Consider the following 13,019-nt stretch of genomic DNA (forward strand, 5'->3'; position numbering starts at 1 on the left):
CCAGCGATTTGGCCAACAGGCCCCGTAAAAGAGATCGGTACTCCAGGTGGGCATGACCCTCAAGCAGAGAACCCTGCCTAAACTGTCTCTCATTGGGGTGCCCTGCTCTGAAGGAGAAACTTTCGGGGCGGGGGTGGGGTGGGGGGGGGGGGGAAGAGTTATATGACCAAAGAGGAAGAGCCAGATACCTAAAGGGGTGGGGCTAGCGCTCAGGGGGCGGAGCCAGAGCTGGGGCGTTCAGAGCCAGAGGCGAGGCCGGACGGCCTCTAGGTGACTCGCGCCTGCGCGGTGGCCCCGCAACAGCGCCGCGGGCTGGGACTCCGGTGAAGCTCCCCCTAGGAGGTCTCAACGGGTGCTCGCTCCGGCGTTTCGCGACGGTCGCTGGGTCCGGCCCGACGCCCTGCTGAGCCATGAGCAAGTGCGCGGAGGCGGCGGCGGTGGCGGCCACGGTGCCGGGCGCGGGCATGGGGAAAGCCGGGCTGCGGCCGTCCATGGTGCCCCGCCAGGCGTCCTTCTTCCCGCCGCCGGTGCCCAACCCGTTCGTGCAGCAGACACGGATGGGCGCGGCGAGTCGCCTCCAGGTGAGGGAGCCGGCGGAGCAAGGGGCGAGGAGGAGGAACAAGGGGAGAGGCGTGGGTCTGACGGTGAAGGCAGAGGTAGGTGAGGGGCTTGAGGCCGAGAGGAAGCAGATCGGGGGAGGGACGTGGATCTGACAGGGGAGGCGGAGCCAGGAGAGAGAGGTGAGGGTTGTGGGTCTGAGAGAGGAGGCAGATCCAGGGGAGGGGTGTGGGTCTGAGAGGGGAGGCAGATCCAGGGGAAGGATGTGGGTGTGAGAGGGGAGGCAGATCCAGGGGAGGGGTGTGGGTCTGAGAGAGGAGGCAGATCCAGGGGAAGGGTGGAGATCTGACAAAGGAGGAGGAGCCAGGTGAGAGAGGTGAGGGATGTGGGTCTGAGAGAGGAGGCAGATCCAGGGGAGGGGTGTGGGTCTGAGAGGGGAGGCAGATCCAGGGGAAGGATGTGGGTCACAGAGAGGAGGCAGGTCTAGGAGAGGGATGTGGGTCTGAGAGGGGAGACAGATTCAGGGAAGGGCCCTTGATATGACAGGGTCAGTTGTCGGAAGGGAGTGTGGGTGTGGCAGGGGTGGAGGGTTGCGAGTCTGAGAAGCAAAGGCTCTGAGGAAGAACGAGATGTGGGATCTAGGAACTGAGGGCTTTTGAAGGGACCACGAGTCTGGAAGGGGCGGAGGTGTAGGTGTGAGAATTGAGGACAAGTGGAGGATGGTCTGAAGGTGTGTGAGAAGAGCAAATGCAAAGAACATGTGGGTCTGAGAGGTGAGTCCTAAACAAGAGAAGACTGAGCAGGCCAGTGGCACAGGAAACATTCCGTGCTGAGAAGGGAGATGAATCTGTGACAAGAACTTCAACTCGAGTTTGTTAGTGTGGAGTGGGGGGGGGGGGGTGGGCAATCTATAGGAGAGTGGGCTTGGGGAAGTTTTTTTTTTTTTGCCTTAGGGAAGGAGAGGAGGCAGTCTGGGATGTGAAGAGTGAGGGAGAACGCAGAGAACCCGGGTCTGGAATTAGAACAAGGAAAGAAGTAAGGCTGGGATGATCTAGCTGAACAGGGGCATCAAGGGGAGGAAATCCGAATCTAGGAAAAGGGATAACGTGGGTCAGCTTAACGTGTTTCAAAAGTCATCACCCTGGATCATTCTTCACTCAATCACTTCTAGAGTCAACGCTTCTTGAAACTTTTTTCCACTGTTAAGAATTGCTGAACACAAAAAGGAAGTTTCCTTTTCTTTCCTTTTTCTTGTAAAGCGCTGCTTTTACCATTAGCAGTTACAACTCCCTCTTTGGACTTCCTCTTTGGTAAAGTTAGCGATCAAAGAACAAGATAGAATGTGCAAGCTACATTTGTCCTGTGTGTTCTGCATGAAAAAAGAAGGGGGGGGGGTTCATGTTTTCCTGTCCATCTCACACGTTTCTTTACTGCAACTTTGAAATCGTGCAATATTTGCATAGCCCTCTTACATGTGCTGAGACCATTGTCCTCCACAGTGGAGGCAGGTTAGAGTAATGGGCATCTGCTGAAGAAGGGTGCGAGAGAGGAAGAGGAAGATAATGTAGTAATACCTCTTTGTAAAGAAGCTAAATGTTTAAAAATTCGACCCTAGTGTCTTTAAATGGACAGATATTCCCTTTGTATCTTAAAATTTCTGAAACACTTCTAAATACATTGACTATCACACAGGATTAATTTTAGTCTGATTTGGTCAAATCAGTCATTCTTCAATGAAAGTATGTCTATTTGGCTTTATATTTTGGAGAGAGGGTCAAAGTGGTATATATTTATATTTATTTATATTTATATTACATCTAGAGTAAATTGTTTTGTTTGTTTTTCTTTTTTATACATGACCTGTTATTGTTTGGAGAGCACTTTCAAATAACTCTACAAGAGCTGTAGTATAATGGAAAGATCACTAGTCTTAGAAAACCTGCTCAGGCCCTGCCATTTATTAGTTGTATGACTTTGGCCAAGTTACTTAACCTCTCTGAACTTCACTTTCCTCATTGATTAAATTGGGATAGTCTTACATCAAAGGAGGGTTAAAATTAAGTGGGATAATGTGTGAAAGAATCTGGACTGTTTGCTGATCTTAATATTGATAGCTATGCTATTTGTTGTCTACAAATTTTACACTCTACTTAAAATTTACTACTTGTATTGAACGGAGTTGAATATAGTCTAGGTTTTTTGTTTTGTTTTGCTTTTGCTTTTTAAATTAAAAATATAGACCAGAGATACCAGAGAGGTTTCAATGTCTTGAACAGTCTGGGCAAAGGGAAGATTTAACTAGACTTGGTTGAAAAACAATGTTATCTATATTACCAAGTTTAAAAGGTGGATATACTTTCATTTAAGTATGACTTACTATGATCAATTCAGACTCAACTTAACCTTGAATAATGATCAATATCTCGCTTAAGGACTGTTGTCACTTGTGTATCTCACTGTAAGACTTAGCTTTGCCCTTCCTCTTCTCTTTCTGACAATTTAAGGGTCTGCCGCTTAGTGGCATGGAAATAAGTTGCCTGGCTTTCATTTCCTCAACAGAATATGGAATTGAAATGAGTGTTTGGTAATAACTGTGGGATACTTACCATACCAACAATATTTTTTGAATGTCTATTATGTACCAGGCACAACTCTAATTTCTGGAGATACAACAGTGGACAAGAGAAATAAGGACCCTGCCTGTCTAAAGCTTATGTTTCACTGAAAAAGTTAAACAAATACAAAAAATATGAAATTCCATGTTTTAGTAGTCCTATGAAGAATATCCAGAGGAGATAACCCTGAGAGTGTTGAAAGAAGGCCTCCCTCCAGAGATGATGTACCAAATGGAAATATGGTGGAGAATCCTTTTAATTTGTCAAAAGGTTCCTCAGAAATGGTTTATTTACTGTTAAATACCATTATTTGTTGCAGACCTGGAAATGGCACATAAAAAAGTTGCCCAATGTTTGACAACTTAATTAAATTTTGTATTAGCTACTAATTGTGAATGTGAGTAAATTGTATGAATATACTATAACTTCATTCTAACTGTCTGTTCAGGGTCTATGCTATGGTACTTTTTTGCAGTAAAGGTTATTTCTAGGTCATTTGCAAGACTGTTTGCAAGGCTTATTTGACCTGCCTTGGAGGTCACCCAGTGCAAACAGTCTTTTCTCTAGTGGTGTTTGTCAAAAACAATCAGAGGCAGTTGCTTAACATGACAGCTGCCTGAGGCAGTGAATAAAGATTGGAACGAATAATAGGCTTAACCAAAAACCTTACAAGAAAAAGCTAGGGAATGAGATGTCCTTAGGGTACTTTAAAAAGATTTGACATATTCATAGGAATCTAGAAGGGCATCCACTTATATCGGTCTGTGTGTATACCCAAGGCTATACATGTGACCTGAAAACAAAACAAAACAAAACAACAGAATACCCTAAGCTCTCACCTCTAGCTAATCTTTAGGCTTTGTACAAACAGGAAGTAAAAGCTAAGGCAGAGCTGTGAACTTCTTCTTGGCTGTGTGTTGAAGATATGCTCCAACATACACAACAAGAGACTCTTTGCGAACACTGGGAAACTTATTGGTTCTAGGCATGTAAGGAAATCTTATTTAATCGTTAGCTGACTACTAAGCTAACTGGTCAGAGACTTCAGTAGCCACACATGACACATGACAAAAAATACAGGTTTTATAGAATTAGTTCATAAAAGTCACTGAACAAACAAATAACAACAACAACAAACAGCAACAACAATAAACCCTGGTGATGGAAGAGAATATGATTTTCAGAGTTGTCATATTACTTAAAATGGTTTTTAACAAAAACAATTGCAAGATATGCAAAGAACAATAAAGTATGTCCCATAAATAGGAAAAATAGGAGTCAATACAAACTATCCTTGAGGAAGCCCAGATATTGGACCTACTATCCAAGAACTTTAAATTAGATACTTTAAATATGTTCAGATAACTAAAGGAAACCATGTCTAAAAAACTAAAGGAAAATATGAGACAATGTATCACCAAATAGAGACAGAGATAGAAATTATAAAAAAGAACCAAGGGACACCTGGGTGACTCAGTTAGTTAACCATCCAGCTTCGGCTCAGGTCATGATCTCGCAATCTATGATTCGAGCCCCACATTGGGCTCTGTGCTGACAGCTCAGAACCTGGAGCATGCTTCGGATTCTGTGTCTCCTTCTCTCTCTGCACCTCCCCCACTAGCTCTCTCTCTCTTTCTCTCTGTCTCTCTCTCTCTCAAAAATAAATAAACGTTAAAAAAAAATTTTTTTAAAGAACCAAATAGAAATTGTGGAATTAAAAAGTACAATAGGTGACATGAAAAATTCACTAGAGGGACTCAACAGCAGACTTGAACAAACAGAAGAATCAGCAAATTTAAAGATAGAGCAATTGAGATTAACTAGTATGAGGAATATAAAGAAAAAAGGATACAGAAAAGTGAGCAGAAAAAAGATACAGAAAAGAGACCCATAGAACACCATCACGTGTATCAACATAAGCATAATGGGAGCCACAGAAGGAGGCAAAGAATAATTGAAGAAAAAATGGCTGAAAACTTTCCAGATTCAGTGAAAAAAACATTAATTTACACATCCAAGAAGCTTAATGACTTCCAAGCATAATAAACTCAGAGATAAACTATACCCAGACACATCATAATCAAACTGTTAAAAGCCAAAGAAGAAGAGAGAATCTTGAAAGCAGACTCATCATATACAAAGAGATCTTGAATAAGATTAATGTCTGATTGTTCATCAGGAACCATGGAGGCCAGAAGGCACTAGGATGATATACTCAAAGTGTTGAAAGTAGAAGGTTGTCAACCAAGAATTATAGAGTCAGAAAAACTCTCCTTCAAAAGTAAAAGAGAAATTAAACAAAAACTGAGAGAATTTGTCCCGAGCACACATTCCCTGAAAGAGATACTACAGGGAGAACTTTGGTTGAAATAATACTAGAGAGCAACTCCAATCCAAATGAAGAAATAAAAAAAATACTGGTAAAGATAACTACATGTATAAATATAAAAGACAATATAAAAATAATTTTTACTTGTAAATCCTTTTGTCTTCTATGTGATTTAAAAGACAACTACATAAAGCAATTAGAAATATGTGTTGATAAACATATAGTGTATAAAGATGTAATTTGTATGACAATATAAGCAAACAGGAGGAAGGAGGAGATAGAGATATAGAAGCACAATTTTTGTATACTATTACAATTAAGTTAGTATTAATCCAAACTAGGTTAGTGAAGATGGGAATTTTCTTAGCAACCACTAAGAAAATAATTTTAAATGAAGTGACAAGGGAATTAAAATGGTACACTATAAAAATATCTGTTTAACATAAAATAACTTTATGGAGAAATATAGAAATGAAAATATATAAGATACGTAGAAAGCAAATAGTAAAAGAGCAGATTAAGTCTTATCAGTAATTATATTAAGTATAAATGGATTAAACACACTAATTAAAAGGCAGAGATTGGAAGAATGGATTAAAAATATATAATCCAACTCTATGCTATCTAAAAAGACACACTTCAGATTCAAAGACACAAATAGGCTGAAAATAAAAGGACAGAGAAAGATATACCATGCAAGCAGTAACCAAGAGACAATTGGAGGGGCTATATTAATATTAAATAAAATAGACTTTAAGACAGAAATTGTTACTAGAGATAAAGGAGGACACTTTATAATAAGAGGGTTGATTCATCTAGAAAATATAACAATTAGAACCATATATGCACCTAACAACAGAGCCCCAAATACACAAAGCAAAACAGATTGAAGGGAGAAATAGACAATTCAACAATGGTAGTTATAGACTTCAAGTCCCTACTTTCAATAGTAGAACAGTGAAACAGAGTATAAACAAGGAAAAAACTTGAACAACACATTAGCTAGCCCTAAGATATATACCTGTATATATACATGTCTATATATATACATATGTATATATATGTATATATATAGACACTCCATCCAGAGGCAGCAGAAAATGCATTTTTCTCAAGTGCTCATGGAACATTCTCTAGGACAGAGAATTACAGTAGGCCATAAAACATGTTTCAGTAAGTGTAAAAGAATTACAAGAATATAATGTATGTTCTTCAACCACAATGTATCTAAATTAGAAAAAAATAACAGAGGGGCACCTGGGTGGCTCAGTCAGTTAAGTGTCCGACTTCAGCTCAGGTCATGATCTCACAGTTTGTGGGTTTGAGCCCCATATCGGACTCTGTGCTGTCAGCTCAGAGCCTGGAGCCTGCTTCAGATTCTGTGTCTCCCTCTCTCTCTCTGCCCCTCCGCCACTCACACTCTCTCTGTCTGTGTCTTTCTCTCTCACAAATAAGTAAACATTAAAAAAAATTTTTAAAAAAGAAAAAAATAACAGAAAAAAACTGGGAAATTCACAAATATGTGGAAGTTAAATTACTCCTAAAAAATCAATGATTCAGAGACGAAATCATAAAAATTAGTAAATACTTTGAGATAAATGAAAATGAAGACACTATACAAAAACATATGTGGTTAGCATCATCTTAATACCAAAATCTGGGGGAAAAAAAATGTTATAAGAAAAGGAAGTTACACACCAATTTCCCTCATGATCCTGATATAAGAACTCTTAAACTATTAGCAGGTCAAATATAGCAATGTGTGGAAAGGATAATATATCCTGTCCATGTTTGGTTTATCCCAGGAATACAAGGTTGGTTTAACCTACAAAAATTTATATTTCAATGGAATTTATCTTATTAGCCAAACATATGATAAGAAGTATATGATCATTTCAATGGATGCAGAAATTTTGATAACTCATTTGACAAAATTCAACATCCACTGATGTTTAAATAAATTTTCAGGAAAATAGAAATAAGAGGGAACTCTCTCAATGTAATAATAGGTATCTATGAAACCCCTGTAGCTAGCATCATAATGGTGAAAAAGTGAGCCTGTTCCCCCAAAGTTTGGGAGCAAGACAAATATCTTGTTCAACACTTCAATGTTGAAGTGGGGGTCCTAATCAGCGCAATAAAATAGGAGGAGAAAGAAACAAAAGACATACAGATTAAAAAGGAAAGAGAAATAAGCCAGTCAGAGAAAGGCAAATACCATATGATTTCACTTATATGTGGAATCTAAGAAACAAACAAACAAAATGAGCAAAGGGGAAAAAGAGACAAACCAAGAAACAGACTCATAACCATAGAGAACAAACTGATGGTTACCAGAGGGGAAGTGAGTGGGAGCGTGGATAAGATAGGTGATGGGGATTAAGACACCTGTCTTGATGAGCATCAGGTGATGTATGGAATTGTTCAAACACTATATTGCACACCTGATACTAATGTAATACTGTATGTTCATTATATTGGAATTTTAAAGTTTTAAAAATTAAAAATAAAAAAAGCAGAAAAGGTATAACTGTACTTATTCACAGATGTCATGTTTGTATACGTAGAATATCCTAAAGAATCTGCAAAATGACTAACAACCAGAATTAATATGTGAAGTTGACTAGGTTGTAGGGTATAAGCGTAAAACTTAAAATCAGTTATAGGTCTATATACTAGTAGCAAACAATTGCCAAATAAAATTAAATGATTTTATTTATAATAGCAATAAAATAACGTTAAATAACTAGGAATGTATTTAACCAAAAATATGTAAAACCAGTACACTGAAAACAACAAAACACCATTGTGAGAAATTAATGAAACTTAACATAAGTGGAGAGAGATATATCATGTTTATAAATTGGAAGAATCAATATTATGGTGATAATTCCTTCCAAATTGATCTATAGATTCAATAAACCCTATAGATTCATTGAAATCTCAAGAGACTTTTTTGTTTGTGTGGAAACTGAAAAATTAATTCTGAAATGTATGTATGGATGAAATGCAAAGGATCTAGATTAACCCCAAAAAAGTTTGAAGAAAAACCTGCAGAACATTTACTACCTGATTTCAAGACTTACTAAAAAGAGTGACAGAAGTGGAGAGGATGAGGTATTGACAGAATAGATGAATCAATCATATCAACCAATAAATGAACCATAATAGAGAGCCCACACATATGTGTTCAACTGATTTTTAACAGAGTTGCCAAGAAAGTCATTATGGAGTATCAGGTCTTTTCAACAAATAGTGTTGGAACAACTAGATAAAGCTGTGGACAAAAACAAACCATGATCCCTACCTCACACCACACACAGAAAGTAATTTAAGATGGGTCATAGATCAAAACCATACAGCTTCTAGAAAAGAATGTAAAATATCATCATGACCTTGAGATAAGTAAAGATTTCTTAGAAAGGACACAGAAAACTAAAACTAAAACTTGATAAATTAGTCTGCGTCAGAATTAAAATTCTTCTCATCAGAAGATAATCATTAAGAAAATGAAAAAGCAAGCCATAGAATGGAAGAAAATATTTCAATATTTTAATACATATAATGACAAAGGTCTTGTATGTGGAACATATAAAGAACTCCTACAAATTGATAAGAGAATGACTAACAACCCAATAAACATAGGCCAAAGATTTGAACAGACACTTAACATAAAAAGTTAGAGGAATGACCAGTAAGCACATGAAGAATGTGCTCAACATCATGGTTCATCAAGGAAATGTGAATTAAAACCACATTGAGATATTATTTTATGCCCCCTTGAATGCCTACAAAGACTGAAAGCACCGAATATTGGTGAGGATATGAAGCAACAGAAACTTCCATGTTTTGTCAGTGGAGACATAAAATCATACAACCCGTTTGGGAAACTGTTTGTCAGTATCTTATAAATTTATCCATTCTGACCCAATGGCTTCACTCCTGGTGAAGTGAAAATGTATGAGCACCAGAGATTTGAGCTTTAATGTCCATGGGAGCTATATTCATAATAGCTAAAAACTTGTAATAGGCCAAATGTCCATGAGCAAATGAATGGATAAATGAATCATGATATATTCATACAGTGGAATAATACTCTGCAATTTAAAAGACTTTACCATGTTATGTATTGACATTATGTCTTTTCGGTACATAATGACGACAGGTAGAATCTCAAAAATATGAAGGGAAAGAAGCCAGACAGAAAAAAAATGCATACTGTGTGATCTCTATGTGACAATCTAGGACAGGCAAGACTAGGGTGAAAAAGAGCCTGTCAGTGGTTACCGAGGGCCAGGGAGGGTATACTAACTGCTGAGTGGCACAAAGGAACTTTTTTGGGTGATTGGACTGTTTTATATCCCGGTTGTGGTGGTGTTTGCATAAGGATATATTTGAAAAACTCATCCTCTCTACACTTAAAATAGGTGCATTTTATTTTATGTAAATTATGCCTTAATAAAGTTGATTTTTTAATATTTATCTTAGTTTCGAGAAAGAGTGAGGGAGAGAGAAAATCCCAAGCAGGCTCTGTGCTGTCAGCACAGAGCCCCATGTGGGACTCTATCTCATGAACCATGCGATCATGACTTGAGCCAAAATCAAGAGTTAGACGCTTAACTGACTGAGCCACCAGGCACCCCAGAAGTTTTTTTTAAATGTTCATTAGTTTTTGAGAGAGAGAGAGAGAGAGCATGAGGGGCAGAAAGGGGTTCAGAGGATCCGAAGCAGGATCTGACAGCTGTGAACCTGATGTGGGGCTCAAACTCACAAACTGTGAGATCATTACCTGAGCCGAACAAAGTCGGGTGCTCAATCAACTGAGCCACCCAGGAACCCTGATTTTTTTTTTAAAAAGAATACCACCGGGGCACCTGGGTGGCTCAGTCGGTTAAACGTCCGACTTCGGCTTAGGTCATGATCTCACGGTCCATGAGTTCAAGCCCCGCGTCGGGCTCTGTGCTGACAGCTCAGAGCCTGGAGCCTGTTTCAGATTCTGTGTCTCCCTCTCTCTCTGACTGTCCCCCGTTCATGCTCTGTCTCTCTCTGTCTCAAAAATAAACATTTAAAAAAAATTAAAAAGAATACTAAGACCAAATGTTGGTAAGGATGTACAAATGACTGAAATTCCCATACATTGCCAGTAATACTTTAAAATGATACAACCACTGTGGAAAGTGGTTTGGCAATTTCTGATGAAGTTAAACTATCTATGACCCAGCAGTTCCACTCCTAGGTAGTTACTTAAGAGAAATGAAAACCCACATCCACAAAAAGTCTCCTAGAAGAATGTTCATAGTGGCTTTAGTCATAAGAGCCCACAACTGGAAACGACCGAAAGATTCATCAACATAATAATAGATAAACAGATTGTCATGCAGGCAATACACTGGAACTATATTCTGCAATAAAAAAAAATGAGTTACTGATTTGCAAAATCACATAGTTGAATTTCAAAACACATTATGTTAACTGGGAGAGGGTCGACGCATAAGAATGCATGATGTATGATTCATTTATATGACGTTCAAGAACAGACAAAACTAATCCATGGTGATGGAAATCCAGAATTGGTTGCCTAAAAGGGTAGGGATTCACTGGAAGAGGCCCAAGATGACTCTCTGGATGGTAGACATGTTCTGTGTCTTGATTGGTGTTGCAAGGGTACATATTTATCAAACCTCACTGAATTATGTACTTAAGATCCGTGCATTTTCCTCATATGTAATTTTGACTTCAAACATGCACACAGGCACACAGATAACTTGATAGAGATTGAATTGTATGTTAAATAATTCGATAGAAAAGTGGAACAATTTTGGTGTCTCTCATAAATTGTTTGATGATGCTCAGATTTCCATCAAGGGGCAATAGAGGCAGAAGGACAGCACTGTGTGAGTAGTGTAATTGGCTAACAGAAGAAAGGTGATCTGGTATGCATAAGGGCCGTGTATTTAAAAGTCAAGATGGTATAGGATGAAGAGCAAGGGCTTTGTAACCAAGCCGGGTTCAAACCCTGGTGCTGCTACTTGGTAACTGTCATCTTAAAGTAGCTTCACTTAGCTTCCTCTTTGCCATCCCTTCCTGAAGGTAAAACAAGCTAAGGTCATAGGAATCAAATAGGTCACCACCTGCCAAGTGCTTAGAGTGCCTGCTTCCTAGTAAGCCCTCATGTGTTGTTGGTTATTTTTAGTTTTCATTCTTCTTCCTTATTTTTTTTATTGTTTGTACTTTTCCCTTCTCCATCTCCTTATTGTTATTAATTATAAAGGACTGGCAGGTATAAAAATCATGCATTTACTCCTTTACACTCTAACACCTTCATTAACACTCTTCCTTCCACTCAGCTCTCAAAAAGCGATTTCCCCTCTCACCTTGCTAGCTTCTGCTTGTCTTTCTTTCTTTTTTTAAAGTTTATTATTTTGAGAGTGAGAGAGAGAGAGAGAGAGAGACAGAGAGAGAGTCCATGAGCTGGGAAAGGCAGAGAAACAGGAAGAGAAAGAGAGAGAGGGAGAATCCAAGCAGGCTCTTGCACTGCCAGCACCGAGCCTGATGCGGGAATGAAACCCGTGAACCGTGAGATCATGGCCTGAGCCAAACAAAGTCAAGACCCGGATGCTTAACTGACCGAGCCACCCGGGCACCCCTGTGCTTGTCTTTCGAGACCATTCAGCCTTCAACTCCTCCAGGAAGCTTTCCCTGACTGCTAAGTCAGATACTTTGTTTCTATCACCTTCCTTGATAAATAGATCAAGTTGTCATTATAGTACCTGGTTTTATTCACTGTTGCTTTTGCCAGATGTAGTTTCTTTTCCCTTGTGCTTAGATTTTAATGTCTGGTGCATGTTAATGTTCAGTTTATCCTTTAGTGAACACGTGAATAACACAAAACTTTCCTCTTACGTGTTTCAGTCTGATAGCCAGAACATTACAATATTGTCCACTCATCCTTTTTTTTTTTTAATCAATTTTGACTTGCAGATTTTCTTTCTTGGAATTATCCTGCTTCCAATCCGTGTCTTACTGGTTGCATTAATTATATTACTGGCATGGCCATTTGCTGTAATTTCAACAGCATGCTGTCCTGAAAAGCTGACCCATCCAATAACTGGTTGGAAGAGGTAAGAAATAATAATGTCTAAATGTTAGCTAAATCAAGATTAAAGAAGCAATTACTGTGGTTTAGTCATCAGTCAGTGGTTTTATCTAATGTTGCCTACTCACTATTAACCATTTATTTTCTTTTTCTCAGATGAAACGGTTCTCAAATTCATCACATATAGAAACTTTTGCCCAAGCGCCTTATGATAATTGTCTGTTGAAGTTGTAATTTCCCAGTATTAAAATATTGTTTTCCGAGTCATTGCCAAAAAGTGAGAGGTCCCTGATTCTGGGAAACCCAACTAGTATACTTGAAACCTTTACAGCTGAAAACTATGTGTCTTTCCTCTGCTGTCCCCCAGTCATGACATTTACTTTTGTCCCTCTGTAGTAACTACATTCTTTCTGCCGTGGTG

At 38.9% G+C, this 13,019-nt stretch overlaps 1 protein-coding gene and 1 long non-coding RNA gene across 3 annotated transcripts in view; both read left to right on the forward strand.

Annotated features, from left to right (window-relative positions):
• Positions 1-250: 250 nt before the first annotated feature.
• LPCAT2 (lysophosphatidylcholine acyltransferase 2) overlaps positions 251-13,019 on the forward strand; it is a 67,382-nt gene continuing 54,613 nt past the window's right edge. The window contains exons 1-2 of one of the 2 annotated variants that reach the window (XM_060651915.3): positions 251-581; positions 12,484-12,623. In XM_060651915.3, coding sequence (XP_060507898.3) covers positions 411-581; positions 12,484-12,623 — 311 coding nt within the window. In that variant the 5' untranslated portion in view covers positions 251-410. The remainder of the gene's footprint in view (positions 582-12,483; positions 12,624-13,019) is intronic. The other variant, XM_060651917.3, reaches the window with a different exon arrangement.
• Positions 590-10,819, forward strand: LOC132690933 (uncharacterized). Its single transcript, XR_009615541.3, has 2 exons — positions 590-1,331; positions 1,730-10,819. It is a non-coding gene; the product is annotated as an uncharacterized LOC132690933 (long non-coding RNA).

Source organism: Panthera onca, chromosome E2 (assembly GCF_046562875.1).
Source record: "Panthera onca isolate mPanOnc1 chromosome E2, mPanOnc1 haplotype 2, whole genome shotgun sequence".
In the NCBI taxonomy this organism is placed as follows: Eukaryota; Metazoa; Chordata; class Mammalia; order Carnivora; family Felidae; genus Panthera; species Panthera onca.